Below are 19,847 nucleotides of genomic sequence, written 5' to 3'. Positions count from 1 at the left end.
GGGGCCCAAACCTCCTGAGCTGAGCAAGCCCAGCAAATATGGAACTGCTCCTCCCAACCCACAGCCAGGCAGGAGGGATTTGGGCTGTGTGCTCCACACGTGCTGCTCCTGCCAGCAGCTCCAGCCCCACTGATGGATTTCAGAGCCCAAACTCACATCCCTGAGGGTGAAGGGTCTCCCTGCAATGCATGGTATGGGGGGCAGAGGTTGTGTTTGGGGTGGGTGGCCCCAGGGTGGTCCCCAGGCAGCACCTGGGCAAGCATCCCCCTTCCCTTTGCACTGGGGGCTGTGGATGCAGCTCAGGGGTTTGTAATAACAGCACTGAGACACAATGAGCTGTCACCAAGACACTGGGTCATCCTCAGGGTGACCTTCTGGATCTCTAAGTCCAAAAGTAATTAGGGTGTCACAATTATGGCTTTTTAGCCTGCTGGGCTGAGAGGAAAGCTTGGAAAAGGGAACTTTGGCCTCAGTAAAGACACAGAGATTTCCCAAGGAGATAATTTTGCTTTCAGGGCTTAGATGGATCAGCTCAGCCAAAAAGGGGATACTTGGGTCTGTGTCCAAGACAAGGAATCACAGAATCATGGAATGTTTGGGTTGGAAGGGACCTTAAGGTTCATTTGCTCCCACCCCTGCCATGGGCAGGGACACCTCCCACTATCCCAGGGTGCTCCAAGCTCTGTCCAGCCTGGCCTTGGACACTTCCAGGGATCCAGGAGCAGCCACAGCTGCTCTGGGCACCCTGTGCCAGGGCCTCAACACCCTCACAGCCAAGAATTTCTTCTGTATATCCAACATAAATCTCCCCTCTTTCAGTCTGAAGCCTTGTCCTGTCACTCCATGTCACTGCCCATGGCAAATATTCTCTCTCCATCTTCCCTGTTGATTCCTTCAGGCACTGGAGGGCCACACTGAGGTCACCCCTGGTCTCTTCTCCAGGCTGAACAGCCCCAGCTGTGCCAGCCTTTCCTCCCAGCAGAGCTGCTCCATCCCTCTGCTCACCCTGGTGCCTCCCCTGGACTCTCTCCAGCAGCTCTACATCCAAACCCTGAGTTTTCCCAGCAGCAGGAGCTGCAGTTCCATGGCTGTGGGTGAGGATTCTCCCGGTGCTGTCATTCCCAACAAGGATGTTCACCACCCTCCGTGGTGCTGAGAACAAGATAAGGTCCCTTAGGGCCACAAACACAGGAGCAGCTGTAACACCAAGTGTAGCTATGCCACAACCAGGCTCATAAATAAATGATTCTCTGCTCCGGAATGGGATTTTATTCCAGCGGAGTTCACCGCATTAAAATATTTCATCCTGCGAGTTTTCGGCCGAGGCAAGGAAATGAAAACTGATGCTGGGAGATTAGGAGCCCAGCGAGGGCAGGAATTCCTGGATACAGCTCTCTCTCAGCTCCCCATAAGGCTCCTGGCCCTAATCTTGTCATCTACACGCCTGCACACATCAAAGTGTGACCGAGAGATAGCTGGCTCGGGGACTTTGTCACATCATTTGTGTAGCAGAAAAATAAAATGTAACTTTCAAAGCTGTTTCCTTGGGAATTTTTTTTAGTTCTAACTCAGCCGTAAACCTGCATTTCGAATTTTTCTGGGTGCTTTCCTGCTTTTCACATTCCACTGTGTGCCTTTCCCTCAGCACCACTTATGTGTTTCCTATCTAAATTAAACATTCCTGGGCTTTTCAGCCCCTTTCCAGTGGAGCCTGAGAACATACCCACAATTTTTCTGCCCTCCTAAGAACAATGAAGTGTTCAGAAGTGTTTAATCTCTACCCTGAAACTTGCTGCACTCTACTCCTCAGCAAGCTCAGGGTCCCACCAAGGATCTCTGACTCCATCTCATCACTGATTCAGGGTCCCCCAATAATTATTAAACTGATTGTCTGAAATTTTCTGTCATTGTGTGACTTTTATAAGGAAATAAAAGCTTTTCTTTTTTCCCTCTACCACCCATCTGTGTCCATACTCCTCCCAAGAACATGTAGAACACAAGCTGGGGAGCTTTGGCTGAGCAAAAAGGTTGGAGCTGATGATTTTGACAAGAAGAGAACAACTGGAAACTGTGATTCTGGTCTTTAAGATTTTATCTTTTTTTAATATTCACGTAAAAAAAAGAAAACAACAACCAACAAAACAATTAAGCAAAAAAAAAAAAAAATCCAGCAGGCAAAAAAAAAGAGGCAGGAAATCTAAGTTTATACTGAGAGATACAAACCATGGAAAAGAGTAGCAATGTTTTTAAAATAGAACAGGATCCACCTCTGCAAAAGAAATTCTTCTCCTTTGAAATCAAGTCCTTAAACCAAGTTCTTTGCTGGAACAAAAGGGAGGGTCAGTACTGACATCCCACAGGGGTTTATCCCAGGTGGCCAAAATCCAGCCTGAGCTGCAGGTGGGTGGAAGCTCTTAGGACCCCTCTGAATGGTGGTTGTTCCCTCCAACCACCTGCCAGGTGCTCCTTCCTCCTCCTGGTGACTTTCCCCAGGATCTCCTGGACCTGTGTTGGGGGTTTGGCTCCATGTGGTGGTGCAGAGGTGATGGTTATGGAGAGCTGGTGGTTGTGGGAACTGAGGTTTATGGAGCACTGTTGGACATGGGGAGGAGGAGGATGCAGTTCTGCATCCTGCCCCCTCTAATCCTCAGAGCCACCAGAGATGCCAGCTCAGCTGGTGGTAACTTGACCTTTCAAAGGTCCAGCTCTGCAGAAATGTTCAGTTGTAGATTCTGATCCCTCCAAGATACCAAACATTCAGGGAACACCAGCATTTCACCAAAATAATTTTGCCTGAACTGAATTCCTTCAGAGAACTTGTAATCCTGAGGAGTAGTGCTCAAGCCCACTGCAGATGCCATTAAATGGTTATTTTGGAGGCTCTGGAAACCTTTTTTCTCTCTAACTTATCCCTTTTCTATATCCATAGGCATTGTCTAGGCTTTTTAGGATGTGCTCTGGCACTAGGTGGGAGGACCTCCTAAGAGCTCACAGCTCTCTCTTCCCACAAAAGTTCTGACATGTCTCCCTCTTCCCCCTTCAAATAAACTCCCTCTCTGATGGATTGGCTGGAGGAGGCAATGTTCCACTGTGGAGTTAATCTTCCCATCACTGGGGGGAGAATTACCACAGGGAAGTCCTGATGTCGGTGTGGAGTTACACATCTAATGCTCCCTGGGAGTCCTGCTCCAAAGGTAACTCTAATTAATTCTAAATGAGAAATTCTCCTGGCTCCGTTAACGATGACATCTGTGGGAACACCGGTGGCACAGAGGTTGGGAGCTATTAGTGCAGGAATAACAATGGATTATGCACATTCCCTGGAGAGATCCAAAGAAATAAATACACTTTGCTATCACAGGCTCCAGCAAACATCTAAGTAACAGAAATCAGATTAAATATCAGAGCAGATCAGCATTAGAGTACAGCCAGCAAAGCAAAGGTGGGAGTAGGTAGAGAAGGCACCAGGGAGGGAAATGCCCTGACCACAGGCTCTGTTTGCTTTGGGTACAGCCTAGGGGACACAACAGAATTTACTTCAAATACACAGCGATTATCAAAGGGGAATTTTCACTATTTGAGCAATTAAGAAAGGGCACAAGGCACTGCTCCTGGATATCAGTTTATACAGAAAATAGGAGCAAAATGTTCTACTCTGAGAGCACCACAAGGCATTACTCTGGTCACAGACCTCCTGGTGCTGTTAATACTAATGGGCAGTTGAGTAAAACTGATGTTCACAACAAAGATACAACCTCAGAGTAGAGAAAACCTACTAGAAAAAACACAATCCTATTTACAGACTGCTTGGTTTGCTGCACTTTTTGCTTGTGAAGTTAAAAATCTCTGATAGCACAACTCAAGGCCGGAAGGTCTGCTAGACGTAGTCGTATTTCGAAGGGTAGGGGCGCCTCCCATCCTCACTTCGAGGAGCTTCTTCATATCCCACACCCTTCCTGGTCCTTGGGTCAGCTTCATAGCCCGAGCCACCCTTGTAGGGCCCCGTCCTGTAGGAGATGTTCCGGCCTGAGGCATTGTAGGACACGGCTTTGTAGCTGGAAGAGACACAAGAGGGACATCAGCCTCTGATGGAGGGGCTGTGACTGCCCAGCACTGCACCCTGTGCTCATGGTGGGTTTTAGGGACCTTTGTGCTGTGTCAGCACTTGGGGGCACTCAGAGAGCTCAGCCCATCATCTGTGGAAAGCTGCAAGTCCCTTTCAGGTTCTTTCATAAACTTGTACTTTCTTTCCCTTAAATAAACCATTTGTGGAGTGATGAACCCACCTGCAATAAGCAGATATGTTAAGGTACAAATTCCTGGTGATGTTACATCATCCCTGGAAGTGTTCCAGGCCAGGTTGGACAAGGCCTGGATCTACCTGGTCTATGGAAGGTGTCCTTGTATATGGCAGGGGTGGAATGGAAAAGGCTTTAGGTCCCTCCCAACCCAAACTGCTCTGGAATTCTACAATTCCATATAAATCATGGCTCAGCTGATGCAACCTACCCCTGCTAATGATTTGCTGTGCAACCTTCAGTTCATGGGTCTGAATCTACCAGCACAGTGCAAATGTCACATTTTGAGATTGGCTCTCATGTCCTCTCTGTTCCTGTGTGAGTCACAAGGTCAGGGAGAGCAAATGCTCACCTTGAACCCACAGAGGGCAACTCACTAATCATGGACTTCAGGTAGTGGTGGCCTTGGCAGTGCTGAATTAATGCCTGGACTCTGATCTTAAAGAGCCTCTGTGTTTCCATCACCATGAGAGCTATCATGACAGGGGTGTCACACACCCACACATCCTGGGCCAGCTGTGGGACACCTGTGCACCCAGATTTCCTGCAACACCTCCCCATGTCCACCCAGCCCAGCTTACCGGGATTCTTCTGGGATGAGGCCTTTGCAAGCAAGGCACATCATGATGCCTCCCACGAGGGCCAGGCCCCCTGCCACCCATCCAACAAAGAGGGCTGAGCCAAAGGTGTACCTGCAAAACAGGCGTGGCTGGTTAGGGTGTGACAGGTTCTGTGTGCTGCTGCCCAGGCACACTGAACACTGGCACAGAATACTCCCTCTGGCCCTACAGGTGTACCCAGAAGTGCCCAGAAATTCACAGAAGTCCCACCTGCAGTCTGAACCACAATAGCCTCCCTATCTCATTCTTGAGCTGCAAAAACAGAGACAATCCTAGCTCATTTGCTGATCTCCAGCCCAGACTCTATCTCCTAAGAATAATCTTCCAAGCCCTGCAACCATCCCAACATACTCCCAGAGTTTGCCAATCCTTCAGCACCAGCCCTAAGGGAGATTTCCACCATGTAGCATGCAGAGCCAGCTGAGCACCCACCTGTTCTGGACGTTCTGCATTCCCTGGTACATGTTGGTGGTGGACATCCAGAAGTTTGTGACCAGCATGTTGGCAAACACAGACACTCCAGTGATGGCACACAGGCCTGAGAGGGGACAGAAGGACAGACTGAGAGCCACACAGTGCAAGAAGTCACCTGGAGCCTCAGGGAAGCATCTGACACCTCTGGAAAGGTGGGTGAGACACTGCTCTGTGGCCTTCAGCACAAAGGGGGAACCCACAATGTGTCACACTTTCCTTCCAGGTTTTCCTAGCATTTACAATCCAACATCAGGAATACAATAGTGCACAACACACTCCCAGGTCAGACCAGCAGGATTCTTTCTCCTGGTGTGTTTTGTCACAGAAATTAGTTTAACAGGTCATTGTACGAAATACCCAGTAGTTCATTTTAAACATTTGTTTTACAGTGATAAACATGGACCAAAAATTCCCTGACAGAATTTTTTTAATGGGAAAAGACACTCTCTGTCACGTGAAAGAGGAGATGTCTTTGGCTCACAGCCTGTTTATCACCAGATGTGGAAGACCAGCCCCAGGAGATGGGAACTTCTCCCATTCATCCAAAGAGGGGATGTCTGAGATGGCCATCCCTGACAATCCTGGCAGCAATGTCAACCTTTGGTTTTCCTCAGCAGAGGAATTCACAGAACACTTCAACATGGAATCACAGACTGATTTGGGTTGGAAGGGACCTTAAAGACCAAGGATAGATAGGAGCTGGGGTGTCCAGAAGAGCTGAAGTCCAGAACTTTTGGCAGAAAACCCTCACATGACAGTTTTGTTCTTCCTTCCACAGTGTCCAAGGCCAGGTTGGATGGGGCTTGGAGCCCTGGTCGAGTGGAAGGTGCCCCTGCCCATGGCAGTGGTGGAACTGGATGATTTTTAAGGTCCTTCCAACCCAACCCATTCCATTATTCTAAAATGATAGATGTAAAATACAAAATTAAAGCTGTGTGGCAGAAGGTGGTTTCCTCTCTCCAGCTTATACTTTTTGAAGTTGTGTTGAATGTCTCATATCCCTGCAAAAGTTAAGCATTGGGATTTGAAGAATTTTAAATAGGGACATTCTCCTTCACTTTGTTAGGATATAGATTTCATTTGACTCTTATCTCAAAAATAAGGTAGGAAAACTTGTAAGTGATGTTTTAAGCATTTGCAGTTTTGAGGAAGCTGGGCATTCCTGCAGCCTTGTAGACTGGTATTTAAAACCTACAAACCAGGCTACAAGACCCCTGGGAATTTTCCTAAAATTATTATGGATAAAGCCTGAAACAGAAATATTCTACATAAATAAAGGCTAAAAAATATATGGCAACAACATTTATAAAACAAATCAAGATATATACTTCCTTTTCCATCTGTGGGGTGTTTTTTCAGCCTTCTATGTTTTGTCCATGCAAACTTCTGGTTTCCAGAAATTATTTTGTTCCCTAATCAGAGGTAAAAACCACTTGACCCCAGGAAATCATGCTGGAGGACAAAGCCAATAGCTTAATAAATGCACCAAGACTTGCCCAGTTCTCAGTTCCAGGGAGATGCAAACCTTCCACATGGAAGACATGACAGTTCCCACTTACCAGCAACAATGAACATGATGCCAGAGGTCAGGGTCATGTTGGCTTTGGCAGTGTCCTCCATGCTCCCAATGCGGATGCATTTCAGAGCAAAAATGCACACAAAGAGGCCGAGGAGTCCCAGGACGATGCCCACGATCATGAGGGCCCTCACAGCCTGGAACATTGCTGCAAAACAAACAGCAAGAGCCTCAATGAGTGCCTGAAATGGGATATGTCAGAGTCTGGGGGGTTTTCAAAGATTGCCTCTGTCTGAAAATAGAAATATTAAAGAAGAAAATCTTGGAAAATGGGCACTGGATCTACTCTGTACTACCTGGGGCACCTCTGGAAGTACGGCTGTTCAACTTAACTTCCCAAAGAGTTTGGTGGTTTAGGCAGCATTTTTTTTGGAAATGTTCAATAGCAGCAGTCATGAAATTCATGGAGAAGGGTTAGTGAGGAGCTGGGATAAGCATGGATTGTTCCATAACCACAGAGGTTGAGAAAGGGCTCTTCTTTCTTCCCCAGTCAGCAATGGAAGCAGACAGCTCCACCCACCTATCCAGGATATTTCCAGCTACTGCATGACTCAAAATGCAGTTCTGTATATTCCTGCTTCCCAGTAAAGCACATAGAAAAGAGGAAAATCAGACATTACATGGAGAGGAGGAGAGAGCTTCAAAGCTCTGACAACCATTTCCCTCACCATGTCCTTCCCAGGGTTGTTTGGAACATCAGTCCTGGATAAATCTGTCCATGTTCATGACTAAAACATCCAAATACCCCCATCCTGAATTGGCAGCAGTGTGCCATGAGCTAGGAATGCTGATGGGTCATGTCCATGGGAGCTGAGGCCTGAAGGAGGCAAAAACCCTTCAGACTCCTCTTGGGTGGAGTAGAAAAGTAAAAGGAGAAGTAAAGGGAGACTGGCACCTTTAAAACTGGAGAAGTGGTGGGGGAAAGAGTACTTGAATACCAAGGTGATTCTCTAATAAGGTGGCACACATCCCATCTTTTTCCAGACACTTCCCCTCCCCACTTGTGCACGAGTCCCTGGCAGAGACAGGGAGGTGGCAGAGCCCTGGAGGGGATGCTGGGGAGTATTTCAAGGGCTGCTGGGATTTGGTTGGGACACTTTGCAGCCTCTCCTTACTCTGCCACACTCTCCCACAGCCCTGGGTCTGGCTTTGGTGCTCCCCAGGCATGATTGCCCCTCTTCAGGGAAGAGAAAGGGGGCTCATGATGGAGTGAAACAGGTGGAAAACAGATTCCACAGCCCCAGGGATATCTCTGCCCTGTCTGTCACCCCTTTACTGGATGACCATGGTGCCCAAGGGTGCAGGGGAGCACAGAGCCCTTGCACAGGTCGGGAAAAGGGTTTATATACCCTTCCCAGGAGGGTTTTGGGTGCCTGGGTGGCTCTCCTGGCCTGTGGGGTGTCAGGAAGCAGAGCAGAACCGCGCTGGCACCGCGGCGCACACGGAAGCAGGCGGGCTGCCATTCCACAGGCCGGGAATACACCACCTTCTCCCATCCAGCAGTCCCACTGCCTCAGCTCTTATGACTCAATTTGCCCTTATCAGCTGATAACGAGTGCTAACGAGCCGGGGGTTTTCAATCTCCCATTCATCAGCCCCCAGGTAGGAGCTCATTAGTTATGATCCATCAGGGGATGGCGGATACGCCTTATCAGCCCTCAGAGGTTGTTCCGCAGCACCTGATGGGAAGCAGAAAGAGGAGGAAATTTCAATCTTCGTTTGTCTTTGCAACCACCAAAGTTTCTTTGCAAATGCTTTTGTTTCAGGGCAGGCAGGAGAGGCTGATAATCCAAGACTACGGATCATGATGGAAGCTCCGTGTCCCCAAGACAGTGCTTCATTCCTGGGTGTTCCCTGCAGGTTCCTGGGTGTCATCACTGGGCTGTTTTCAACCCATCAAGCAGTGACCCCAAAAAGATCCCACAGAGAGTTTGTTGGTTCTCAGGAGAGGTGTTCCCAGTGCCTTGGGTGCCCATGGAAGGACACAACCGGCAGGGCCAAGCCAAGCAGCCAAGGATGCTCCACTTTTGCTGGAGCACTGTTGTGAATCTCCATTGAAAGGAGCTGTTGGAAAGGGGAGGGAGAGGAGCACAGCAGGGCATGACAGAAAAAATTCCAGATAACCATCAGCAGCCATTCCTGCCTCCATGAGACTGACCATCTCCACTAAGAGATGGAAAGGAGAAAGAAGTTGTTTCTGCTGTGGCATGAAGACCTCTCCACTTGGCTCATGGGACTTGAAGTGGGAGCTGTTTGGAAAGGCAGCACTGCAGTTTCAAGGGAATTTTGGCATCCATTGAAAGTCCTTTGAAAAGAGGTGCTTTTCCAAAGGTGAATGACCTCTGCTTGGAGGAAGGAGTGGAAGGGCTTAGACAAACAAAGTGGGAGACTAAGGAAAAGTGGTATCAGGAGCAGTAGGAAGCAAACAGCCCTGGAGTTACAAAACCTGCCTTTTGCACACACCTTTTGCACGAGGGAGGATAACCTGGCTTCCACACAAGGGCTGGTGTTCCATAACAAGGGAATAGCAAAAGCACCAACAGAAACAGCTTCTCCACCAAAATAAATGGCAGTGATGTGAAACCACAGCCTGCATCCCTGTTTTCCAGAGGTAAGGGAAACTGTATAGTCATCTTCCTCCCCCGTGTGAGTGGCAAGAGGTGAGTGAGATAAAACAACTTTAAGTCATTTAAATGACCATCACGTGCATTTCTGTCACTAGTACCTAATAAAAAGGTGGAATCTGACTTTATGACCAGTAATAATTGGTGGGAAATAGAAATTTTAGGGAAATTAAGTATATCCAGCAGGTGTTTAAGTTAAGAAAATTCCAGCAGGGACATTTTTTCTATACGTTTGAAGGAATAAATCAATTAAATGGATTCATAAAGATAACTCTGACAGCATATCTCTAACAACAGAAATTGTCTGTGAATGCTTTGCACATTTCTTCATTGCCATATTACCTAAAAATAACTGAAAAAGTTAAATCTTGATTGGGATAAATTGACATCAAAATGAGGGTTCCCATTTCCTTATGGCTCATTTAAAACACAATCTCCTGCCCAAAGCATTATGAAGAGATATAGTGGTCAACATTTTGTAGAGATAGTTGGATTAATCTAATTTTCAGTCTTAAAAAAAATATCCCCATGGGAAAGGTGACTCTGAATATCAGGTAGGCTCTTCTAAATGGGAAAGAATTCCCCTGGCAATCCTGAAACTGGATACACAGAGACACATTTATTCCATGGCACCCCTCAGAGAGTCACAGGTCCTCAGCAAAGCTTGAGGGCATCCCTGAGGATGACATCCCTGAGGATGGCATCCCTGAGGATACAGGGCTGGAACCCACATCACACTTGGATCAACAGTGGCAAAAGGCCTTGCACAGCACTGCTTGCTTGGACCTTTTTGTGATCATGCACCAGGAGTGAGAAACTCCCAGGGCCAAATATACTGCTGGGCTGGGAGCACTGGGATATGCTCACATGCAGTGGGGTGGGAAAATCAGCTCTTTTGGGAACATGAGCAAGCAAACAGGACAGCAATATGCCTCTGCACTCTGCTTCTGTAGGCACTGACACTGCTCAGGTGATGGGCAGTGGCTGAACACATCTTTCCCCTTTGTGCCCTTCCTGCCCGCACCTCTCACAGGCAGATTTCTCCCATTCCAGTTCTATCTTTGGAAAAACAGTACATTTCAATTATTTCCATTATCCCATAACACTACACAATTGCATGCAGCCCTTTTCCTTGTGTTTCCATTCCCAGCAACAATACCTAGAGGGTTAAACATCCTCACTCTCCTCACCTCAGTGGAGCTGCTCTGATTTATACCAGCAGTGGTGCTGAACCCGTGATGCTCACCAGACATCCCACACACATGCTCCAGGTTGTAACCCCCACCACAAACCCCCACCAAAAAAATCATTTTGGCAACAAATATTCTCCTATTTTTATGCTCCTAACATAACACTGGAAATGTTATTCCTCACAAAGTGCTTTAAGATACCTGCTCCTATTTTCAGACACAGAGCTCCAGGAGAGCCCCTGGGTGACACCTGGAGTGTTTTTGCCCCTACCTGGCAGCCCAAGGATAGTGAAATACGGCCGACACTCGGTGAAGCCGGAGCTCTGCCGCACGCAGCTCCTCCACAGCCCCTGGTACTGGAACACAGCCGTGACCGGGTTGTCATACAGGTCCTGCGTGCTCCACGTGTCCATGGCTGTGGCCATGATGCTGCCCCCAACACCCAGCGATGACACCAGGAACCCCATCACCTGGCAGATGGTGGTGGACATGGTGAGTCCCTGGAGAGCAGAGGTGGCGCGGCCCCGAGGGAGCTGCAGTCCTACTGGGGCACCAGAGTCCTCCTGCCTGAGCCACCAGCAGTGCAGCTGCTCTTATCAGATGCTTTCCATTGAGCGCTGTTTGCTCAAAGTGTTTTTGCAAGATAGTCCAGTTTCACTCTCGCTGCCGGCGAGGTTTGTGCCGGCAGGGCTTGGAGATAGGAGCTTTTGTCCTTTAGAAGTGCTTGTCCTTCCACGTTTAAGCAGCCACACTCTGCTGAGTGTTGGGTAACCCACTTGGGGCTTGGCCGGCCCATTGAAACCCTTTGCTGCCCATTGGGCCTGTCCTGCCTGCTTGGCACGGGGCAAGGACCATGTTCCCAGGGGAATTCAGCACCTGGACCAGGCCACCACCTCCCCATTCCTCTGCTGATGCCACCAGAGAATCTGTCCCCCATGGAGGTGTCCTCACAAGAAGCATGATGAGAGATAGGGCTCTGTCAGAGATGTGGGGCCACCAGCCCAGCCCAGGGATGTGGCAGCTCCTTGCAGTGCTCTTGGGCATCCCTGAGCTTCCACTGGATGCTGACCATGGCACCAAGCCAAGAGCCCCAAACTGATCCAGCAAAGCTCCTCCAGCCCTGTTCTCCACCCACCCACATCCCCACTGCCATCACAAGGACACACTGAAACCCATGTGGCAGGGAGGAGAGGACAGGGAGCACTGGGAAATGGCCTTTCTGAGGGGGTGCTTGTCTGTGTTCACTGGAGGGATGGTCCTGGGAAAGGGATGGGGCATGTAAAAAGTGGGAAAATCATTATCACAGTGGAGAGGTGGGCTGGGCTTGTGGGAACAACATAAATTCACTGTGCCACTCTGCCAATGGAGTCAGTGAGGTACAAGGACCTTCCAGGCTTTACACTCATCCATTCTCATCCAGTATCCCCTGCAACTGATTTACTTCAGTCCTGACCTAGAAGCAAATTCCTACTTTAAACTGTCCATACCACAGGCATCATCCACAACAGCACCTCGATGTGAAGCTGTGTGAAAGCCACCAGCAAGAGAGGAAAGGCTTTTTTGTGTCCATGAGGAGCTACAATAGGGTTATCACACCCTGGATATTGCACCTGCCTTCTGGAGAACAACCATCCAGGACATCCCTTGGCTTGTGTGGCTCTGCTGGGGTAGCCAGAGCACAATTCCATGTCTAGGGGCAATTGAAGCCCTCTTGGGTCAGGCACAAGATGTCTTTGCTTCTGTCAGTTTTATTCAAATGTCATCATTTTCACTCACTTTGGCAAGTTTATATCACAGGAAGGGTCAGTTCTGACCTACCTAAAGTTGCCAGCAAAAATAATAAAGTGAACAAAAACCATGGAAGGGAGCCCCCAAGAACCAGAGGTGGTAAAGAGCTGCTTATACTCTGTGAAGGATAAGGAATGATGAGGGAATTCCTCATTTTGAATAATGATTTGTGATAGATCAGTGCTGGAGAATACTTAGAAGCTGAGACAACAACTAGGGATGAGAAGGACCTGGAAGACAGAAGGACAAATAGTGCTAAAATGTGGTCAGTTCTCCATCCCATCCCTTGTGATCCCACAGCCAGAACTGTGTCCCAGTCTAGAAAATCCAGTTTCATTGAAGCCCTGATGTTTCTCAGCAGCTCTCCAGGATGACTCCTGTCCTTCCCATGCCCCAGGATTCGCCTTCTTGTTTCTGGCCATCTAGTGGTGAGAGCCCACATCCCTTTTTCTGGGCTGAACCTCATCAGAACACATCAGAGGGAGTAATATTCCTTTGAGACATAAACCCTATTCCCAAGTGCGTGCAAGAGTGCACAGAGAAATGAAGCCATAGACTGGTCATAGCTAAAAATAACCCCTGGGGAGGAAAAGGGAAGGAAAGAGGGAGAATTAAATGGGTGAACATATTTTTTCCAGCTTTTTTTTTTTCCCCAAACACCTCTGACACCTTTTAAATGGTTGCTTTTTTCTGCTCCGTTGGACATCTGGGTGGTTGCAGGAATATCAGTGGTGGTGGCCCTTCCACCCCTATATCCACATTTGCTTTGGTGGGAGGGGACACATCACTCCTTCCTCCACCCTGGCTGCTGGCTCTGGCCACGTGCAGCAGGAGCTGCTCTTCAAACCAACAGGGAGCTTTTCTGCTCCTTCTCCTTCTCCTTCTCCTTCTCCTTCTCCTTCTCCTTCTCGTGTTTCACATCCCAAGCTCTGCTGATCCCCCCAAGACACCTATTGGAAAGAGGGCCACCCCTGGATGTGCCCATGTCCAGTCCATCACCTCAGTAACCTTTCCTTGGGAATGGAATTTTCCCCTGTGGATGGAGATGCTGTTTCTCTTCATGGCTCTTACTCGGGGACATCAAAACCCCAGAGCAATGGTGGAGCAGTCAAAAAACATCATCAAAATCTCCAGGTGTGCAGGAAAGTCCAGGAGAACCAACCTGGCTTTGGTTTGCGGGGCCAGATGGAAACATATCTCTAAAGAAGAGAAACCAACACAAGGTTGGACATTCCCCACTCATGCTGTCCCCAAAAACGGAGCCAAGGAAGGAATTTTGCTGCTGATGGTCATGCTGCAGTCCTCAGTTAAGAGTTAAACACCCAGCCATGCTCAGCACTCTACATGTTGTCATCTTGGAAGAATTATTGTGGTTTGGGGGGCTTCTGTTCGCTCATCCCTAAAAGTATTGGCTGAAGTGTCCTCCAGCCATCCCATTGCCACTTCTGCTCTGACTAGAACATACTTGAAAGAGTGGGAATTCAAAACTCCCACACCTTCCTCAGTGGATGCTTGAAGCAGAGTTCTGGAGACAAAATCTGAACTTGTTTGATTCCCAACCCCTCCCCAGCATATTTCCTTTGCCTTCCTCAAATATTCCGATTTTAAACTTATTTTTAATGGTTGTTTCTGAGTTGCCCATGAGAGAAGAATACATTCATCCCATTTTCCCAGATAACAGAAGATCCCCTGGGAGTTTCATCTGAACTGTTAGCTCAGAGCACAACCCAAGAATGGGTTGGGTGACACAAAAGCTGTGGAGCAAGTCTGAGCATCTACATCACAACCTGATGCTCATCTCCAGCCACCCCGTGGAGATGACCACAGCCAGGATTGGTTGAAGTATGGGAATCTCTCTCCAAACAATCTGTGGATTGTCTCCAGCAGCTGAATGCTTGGCCAGAGGGTTTCCCAATCCACGTGGAAATGCTGAGCTGTGTCTGAGGAAAGGGAATGGCGAGGCTGCAGCTCACCAAGGAGCAGAGAACAGGGCTCCCACTGAGCACTGGGACAGCTCCAGTGGTTTACCCAAATGAGGAAAAGAAGGGGGCTTTGTGGCCACTCCCCTGTGCCCCTTTATTCCAGCTCATAGTTGCTTTATCTCTCCAGGCGTTGACTCTGTGTTATCTCAAAACCGGTCCCTGGGCCCAGGCAGCTCCTGAATGTTATCACTGCCTCTCCCACAAAAATCACCTCCAGCTCATGTTTGCTCTCAAATTTGCAAACACAGCTCACACCCTGCCAGCTGCCCACACCAGCCCAGCCTGCTCAGGCCCAGACTAAGCAAACCCACCCTTCTCTTCCTGCCCCTCCACTGTCGGGACCACCTCAGGGTTTGTGAATGTGGTCCACAATAAGAAGGACTGAATGGCCTTTCTGGAATTCAGTGAGGGAAGTGGGTCATGGAAGGACCCCATCCCAGCTCAGATCCACACCACTGGTGGTGGTCAAGAGTGTGTTCTGAGGTCCCTTAGTAGGGACCTCAGAGCGTTCCTGGGGTGCATGAGGCTGAACTTGCCTACACATCTATGAGCTGTAGCCCAGCCCCAAATCTCCACAGCCTTGCTCCTTCCTCTTCTGGCCCTCATCCCAAATCCCTTAAGATTTTTTTACCTTGTCTCTCATCCTTTCATGGTGTAAGGCACAAAACAATAAATATGACACACATACCCAGCTTCCTGTCACCTCCTCCCACCCCGAGTGTTCCTGGAGTTCCTGAGGTCTCCCACTGGTGCTTTCCCCATCCCCACACCTCTCTCAGCTCCAGCTGTGTGTGCAAACCCATCAGAGCCTCAGACATGTCCTGGTAGGATATATCAAGTCTCCAGCCTACCTGGACTACCTAAATCCTTCTGCACCCAACATGTGACCTCAAAAGACTTTAAGCAGGTTACAGCAGTTGCCTGCAGATATTTCAAAATTCGGAGCTGACCTGGGTGAAAGGCTTTCAAGTAGCAAACAGACCTTGAAAGAGACTTTGCCCTGGCCATCACTAGTGGAGGATCATGACATGGCACTTAGCACTTCCCATCCTTACAAACTTTGGGCATGGAATAGTTCCAGGGAGCAGAGATGCTGTTGCGTTGGCCAGCTGCTGCCTGGTCTCCAAAATCAGGTTATTTGTTATGGTTACGGCACAAAATGGTTGTGGGTTGTATGAAATGAAAGAAAACTTTGTCAGAGCATTGATGTACAAGGGAAATTCCATAGAAGACAATGTTGATGCTTCCTAGACATGAATTCTCCTGGGAAAACATCTAGGCACTGCTGCTACCCTGCACCAGCCAAACTGAAATTTATGGAAAATCTGGACAGTCACGGTTCCATTCCCATGGGCTCTTTTCCCTCTGAGCACTCTAAGAACCGGAGCATTTTTATCAGTTGGAGAAGTTGAACAAGTTAGACTTGTTCAATTTCTGCTCTGCTCTCAGACTGTCAAAGTTTGCCATTGGAAAAGCAAGAATATTCTATTTCAAGCCAACAGCCCTTTGGTCCACAGCAGAGAGATATCTCAGCCCTTCTGAAGGGGTAAAAAGAGCTTTGGACCAGAGGGAGAAATGTCCTTGGAAAAATTGCTGGAGAAGGCTCCCTGATGAGGTGTGGAAAAAAGACACTGACCAGGGAAATCACTGCCCTTGCAATTGTAGTTTAGCAAAGTTGGGAGAAACTGCAAAATTCTGCTCTGAGCAGAAATCACCTCATGATCTCCACACAAGGTGAAATCACCAGCCTTGCCCTGCTCAGATTTTGCTATTTGTCCCTTATTTGTGTGCTCAGTTTCCATCTGTGTCCTCCAGACCATCTCACACCAAAGCAAGAAGCAAAAAATAACAGAAGAAAACAAAATCAGAACAAATACGTCCAGTCCTCCAGTGCCACATTTCACCAGAGAGCGACTGTTTATAGCTGAGCAGCGAGAACCATAAACTGCCTGGGTAATTTCTCATTTCTATCTATTATCTTGATTTTTCCTCAATCTATTTGAAATTAAAATTCCCAACTAAACTGAAGATAGATGATGGGCAAGACAAGCTTAATCTTTGCTGTGGGAGCGAGGGATTGAGGTGAAAAAAACCTTGGAACCCAAAACTTCCTCGATGTGCTCGGGTCACCTCGCTGCTTTGCCAGAGTCCTATTATTTTTATTCACTCTGGCACTATTGTTCCCAATATAAATTGCCATTGTCAGGATAATAAATAGGGGTTGATAATGGAAATGCTGACAAACCATTAACTCTGGGGTAGTTTGTGAGGGGGGTTTCATGGGGATCAAGGTGCCGCACACTTAAAATAAACCTGGGGATGATGCACTTAAATAGTATCTGAGTAAATTAATAATAGGATTTTTAGCATCACTTCCCCCTCCTCTGATTGGGGTGCCACCTTTGCTGGTGGTGGGTGGGAAGAAATGCCCATAGGAGCAGCTGGATTCAGGAGACAGAGCCAATCCATAAAGCACAGCAGCGGGATGTGAGGCTTTGCTCCAGCTTCTCCAGAGACTGGAAGTGTCAGACAATCCATAACAGGACAAAAAATGGGAGTAGGGAGGGGGGTGACTACAGAAGAACAAGCCCAGTTCATTAAAAAGAAAGGGAAAAATTCCACCTCGTTTTGTAGGGCAGTGCTGATAGCACTGGTCACGAAAAGGATCATTTGGGACAGAGCACATAAATATTCATATTCCCTCACATGGAGCCCACACCATCTCCCTGACACCACTGAGGGTGAGGACAGCAACTTTGGGGGACTCAGGCATCCACCACCTTTATTTTTTATGGCTGTCCTTTATTCCTTGGGCTTTTTTATATCCCTTTTTGCAGGTGACAGCAGTAAACCTGGCAAACACAAGTGGGAATTCCACTTTAAGATGAGGGCTTCATCAGAAAACCCCAATATTTAGGGTAGGATGCTCATTTCTGTCCATGGCTGGGAGGGATCCACAGAGCTTGTGAGATGGAGCTGAGGAATCACAGAAACACAGAACCCCAGGATGGTTTGGGTTGGAAGAGACTTTAGGGACCACCTTGTTCCACCCCCTTTCTGTGAGCAGGGCCATGGGCACACCAATCTCCAGCAGCCCCTCTAAGTGCAGGAAAATCTTGCTAATGCAGGGAATCCATCCCCTCAACATTCCCATTTTAGAACATCAATACCCACCCAACAGACACCAGTCTGGAGGTTTTGGAATTGCAAAGAAACCATCCCTGGTTTTTTTCTACTTTTTGCTGTAGGGCTGAGGTCAGTGACAAAGGTGTGAAAGAACAGACCCACCCCCCCACAACCCCCCCCCCCCAAATCTCAAGTATTTTGATTTCTTCAAAGATTAGAGTAGTTCCCAGAGCTGAACACTTGAAAAGGTTAATTGCTTCTTTCATGGAGTTACAGTTTTTGTCATTTTAAGCTTTTTGAGCAGAAGAACTGCAAGAACTGGAAGAACTGCAGTGTCTTGTGGGAGCATCTGTGTGGGGAGGGTTTGGTTTTCACAATTCAATTTACTCCTCACATGGTAAGTTTAATCTCTTTCTAAAATCATTAAGGTTGGAAAAGATCTCTAAGATCAAGTCCAACCATTAACCCAGTGAGTTTTACCAGCCTGTCCTGCCCTTCTCTCCCTGAGTTTTCCCTTGGTGAAGCTGCTCAGCTTTGCTGACTGGGTAGCAGTGTGGGAATACCAGCCCTGCACAAACAGCCTTCTCTGGATGCCATCCTTCAGCTGGACACCCAGCCAGGATCAGGCTCATGTCCTAGGAAAACACATCTCTGTACCTGAGAGTCCAAGCAGGGACATTCCAAGCTACAGCTCCAGCAGGAGGACAATGCTCAGGGTGTGGGGAAGCTGCAGCACAGCCAATGCCAGACAGCAGCTGGGAATGAGGATCCAGAGAGGAGCAACACAAAAACACAGCTCAGGGGATGAAACACGTTCCCAGCTGGTGTCTGAGGCCACAGCCACACTGGGTTATATTGGTTTGATTTGTGCCTTCTCTTGAGAGAAGCAATTTTTGTGCACAATGCCCCTTTCTGTGTGTTTTGGAAATGCCATTTTGCAGAAGTTCTGCAGTGATTTCCTGATATAATTGGCTTCTTCCCTCCATTCTGGCTGTATCAAAGCACAGAGGCCAGATGGGTATATGAGTCTAAGTGCCTTTTTTCTCACTGTATTAAGGCAAGAAGAAACCCCAGATAATCCTGTTGTAACCTAATTGTTTGCACCCCGAGATACTCTGGGCACAACCGGGACAGGAATTATTCCCGTGGCAGAAAAAACTGGAACCAAAGGAGAATTAGGGAGAAATCCAGCCTGGTGGTGTTAGCCCAAATAGAAATACAGTGAGCTGAACTGTGACATATCCTCTTAGGAAAGGATCTTCTCCAGTGACAAGACTATTAGCGGCTTCTGGTGGGAAGCCACACACAGCCACAGAGCTGGGGTAGGAATCTGAGCCAGAGCCACCCATGGCACAGGGGACAAACCTCCCCATGGAGCAGCCTGGACAACACCTCAGGATGCATGTAACAAGTTTTGCTGAACCTTAGCTTGGCCATGGGTTTGCCTTGAGGTACCTCCAAGGACCTGTTTTCCAAGCAGGGTGAGCATCCAAGGTTCTTTTAGGCTGAAATTTGACTGAAAATCCCCCCCTGCTCACGCAGAGATTGTGTCCCACCCCTTCCCACTCTTCCCTGGCACCATCAGGCCCTACCTGGCAGCCCCAGGATGGTGAAGTAGCCGCGGCACTCGGTGAAGCCGGAGCTCTCCCGGACGCAGGTGCGCCACAGGCCCTGGTAGTTGAAGACGGCCGTCACTGGGTTGTTGTACAGGTCCTGGGTGCTCCACTGGTCCATGCAGGTGGAGGCAATAATGCCCCCGATGCCCAGGGCGGACACCACGAAGCCCATGGACTGGCAGATTGTCACCGACATGGTGCCAGCGCGTGGGAGCCGCGTCCTGGGCGCAAACGAGCCTCTACAAGCCGGGTCTGGGGCAGGCAGCCAGGGCACCAGGGACTTTTAGCTGGAGGCAGTGCCTACGTCACGCCAGCAGGCAGGAGAGCTCTGGGTGCACCACGCAAACCTCCCCTTGCCTTTATCTGTTTCGGTGAGATAATTTCCTCGCTCGGTACCAAGAGCCATTTGTTCCAGCTCGCTCTCTGTTTACCTTCTCCCTCCAGGCAGAGGCACGGCCGGACGGGACCAGCGGGTCCCTCTGGAGAGCTTCCACAGGAACACCAGGGCACTTAGGGAGACCAAGCACAGAAGGGCTTAAATCGGATGAAACAT

At 48.6% G+C, this 19,847-nt stretch overlaps 1 protein-coding gene across 2 annotated transcripts; it reads right to left on the bottom strand.

The window, feature by feature from the left end:
- Window positions 1-3,877: 3,877 nt before the first annotated feature.
- On the bottom strand, window positions 3,878-19,490 carry CLDN18 (claudin 18). Of its 2 annotated transcripts, none has more exons than XM_054639591.2 (5): window positions 19,271-19,490; window positions 6,952-7,116; window positions 5,351-5,456; window positions 4,880-4,990; window positions 3,878-4,055 (listed from the first exon to the last, which is right to left on the bottom strand). In XM_054639591.2, exons 1-5 carry the CDS (start codon window positions 19,488-19,490, stop codon window positions 3,878-3,880), a joined length of 780 nt encoding a protein of 259 aa, XP_054495566.1. The 2 variants fall into 2 exon arrangements, with proteins under 2 accessions (XP_054495566.1, XP_054495565.1); XM_054639590.2 differs by lacking the exon at window positions 19,271-19,490 and adding an exon at window positions 11,054-11,273.
- Between the last annotated feature and the right edge of the window lie 357 nt (window positions 19,491-19,847).

Source organism: Agelaius phoeniceus, chromosome 10 (genome assembly GCF_051311805.1).
Source record: "Agelaius phoeniceus isolate bAgePho1 chromosome 10, bAgePho1.hap1, whole genome shotgun sequence".
NCBI classification, from domain to species: domain Eukaryota; kingdom Metazoa; phylum Chordata; class Aves; order Passeriformes; family Icteridae; genus Agelaius; species Agelaius phoeniceus.
This window is presented reverse-complemented; position numbering and strand designations above follow the sequence as displayed.

Bases quoted from the DNA above. Each gene is read 5' to 3' on its own strand.
- CLDN18 (XM_054639591.2), bottom strand. From the start codon at position 19,490: ATGTCGGTGACAATCTGCCAGTCCATGGGCTTCGTGGTGTCCGCCCTG. The intron at 7,117-19,270 runs GTAGGGCCTGAT...TTTGTTTTGCAG, and splicing joins CACCATCCTGGGGCTGCCAG to CAATGTTCCAGGCTGTGAGG. The intron at 5,457-6,951 runs GTAAGTGGGAAC...GTCCCCTCTCAG, and splicing joins CATCATGTTCATTGTTGCTG to GCCTGTGTGCCATCACTGGA.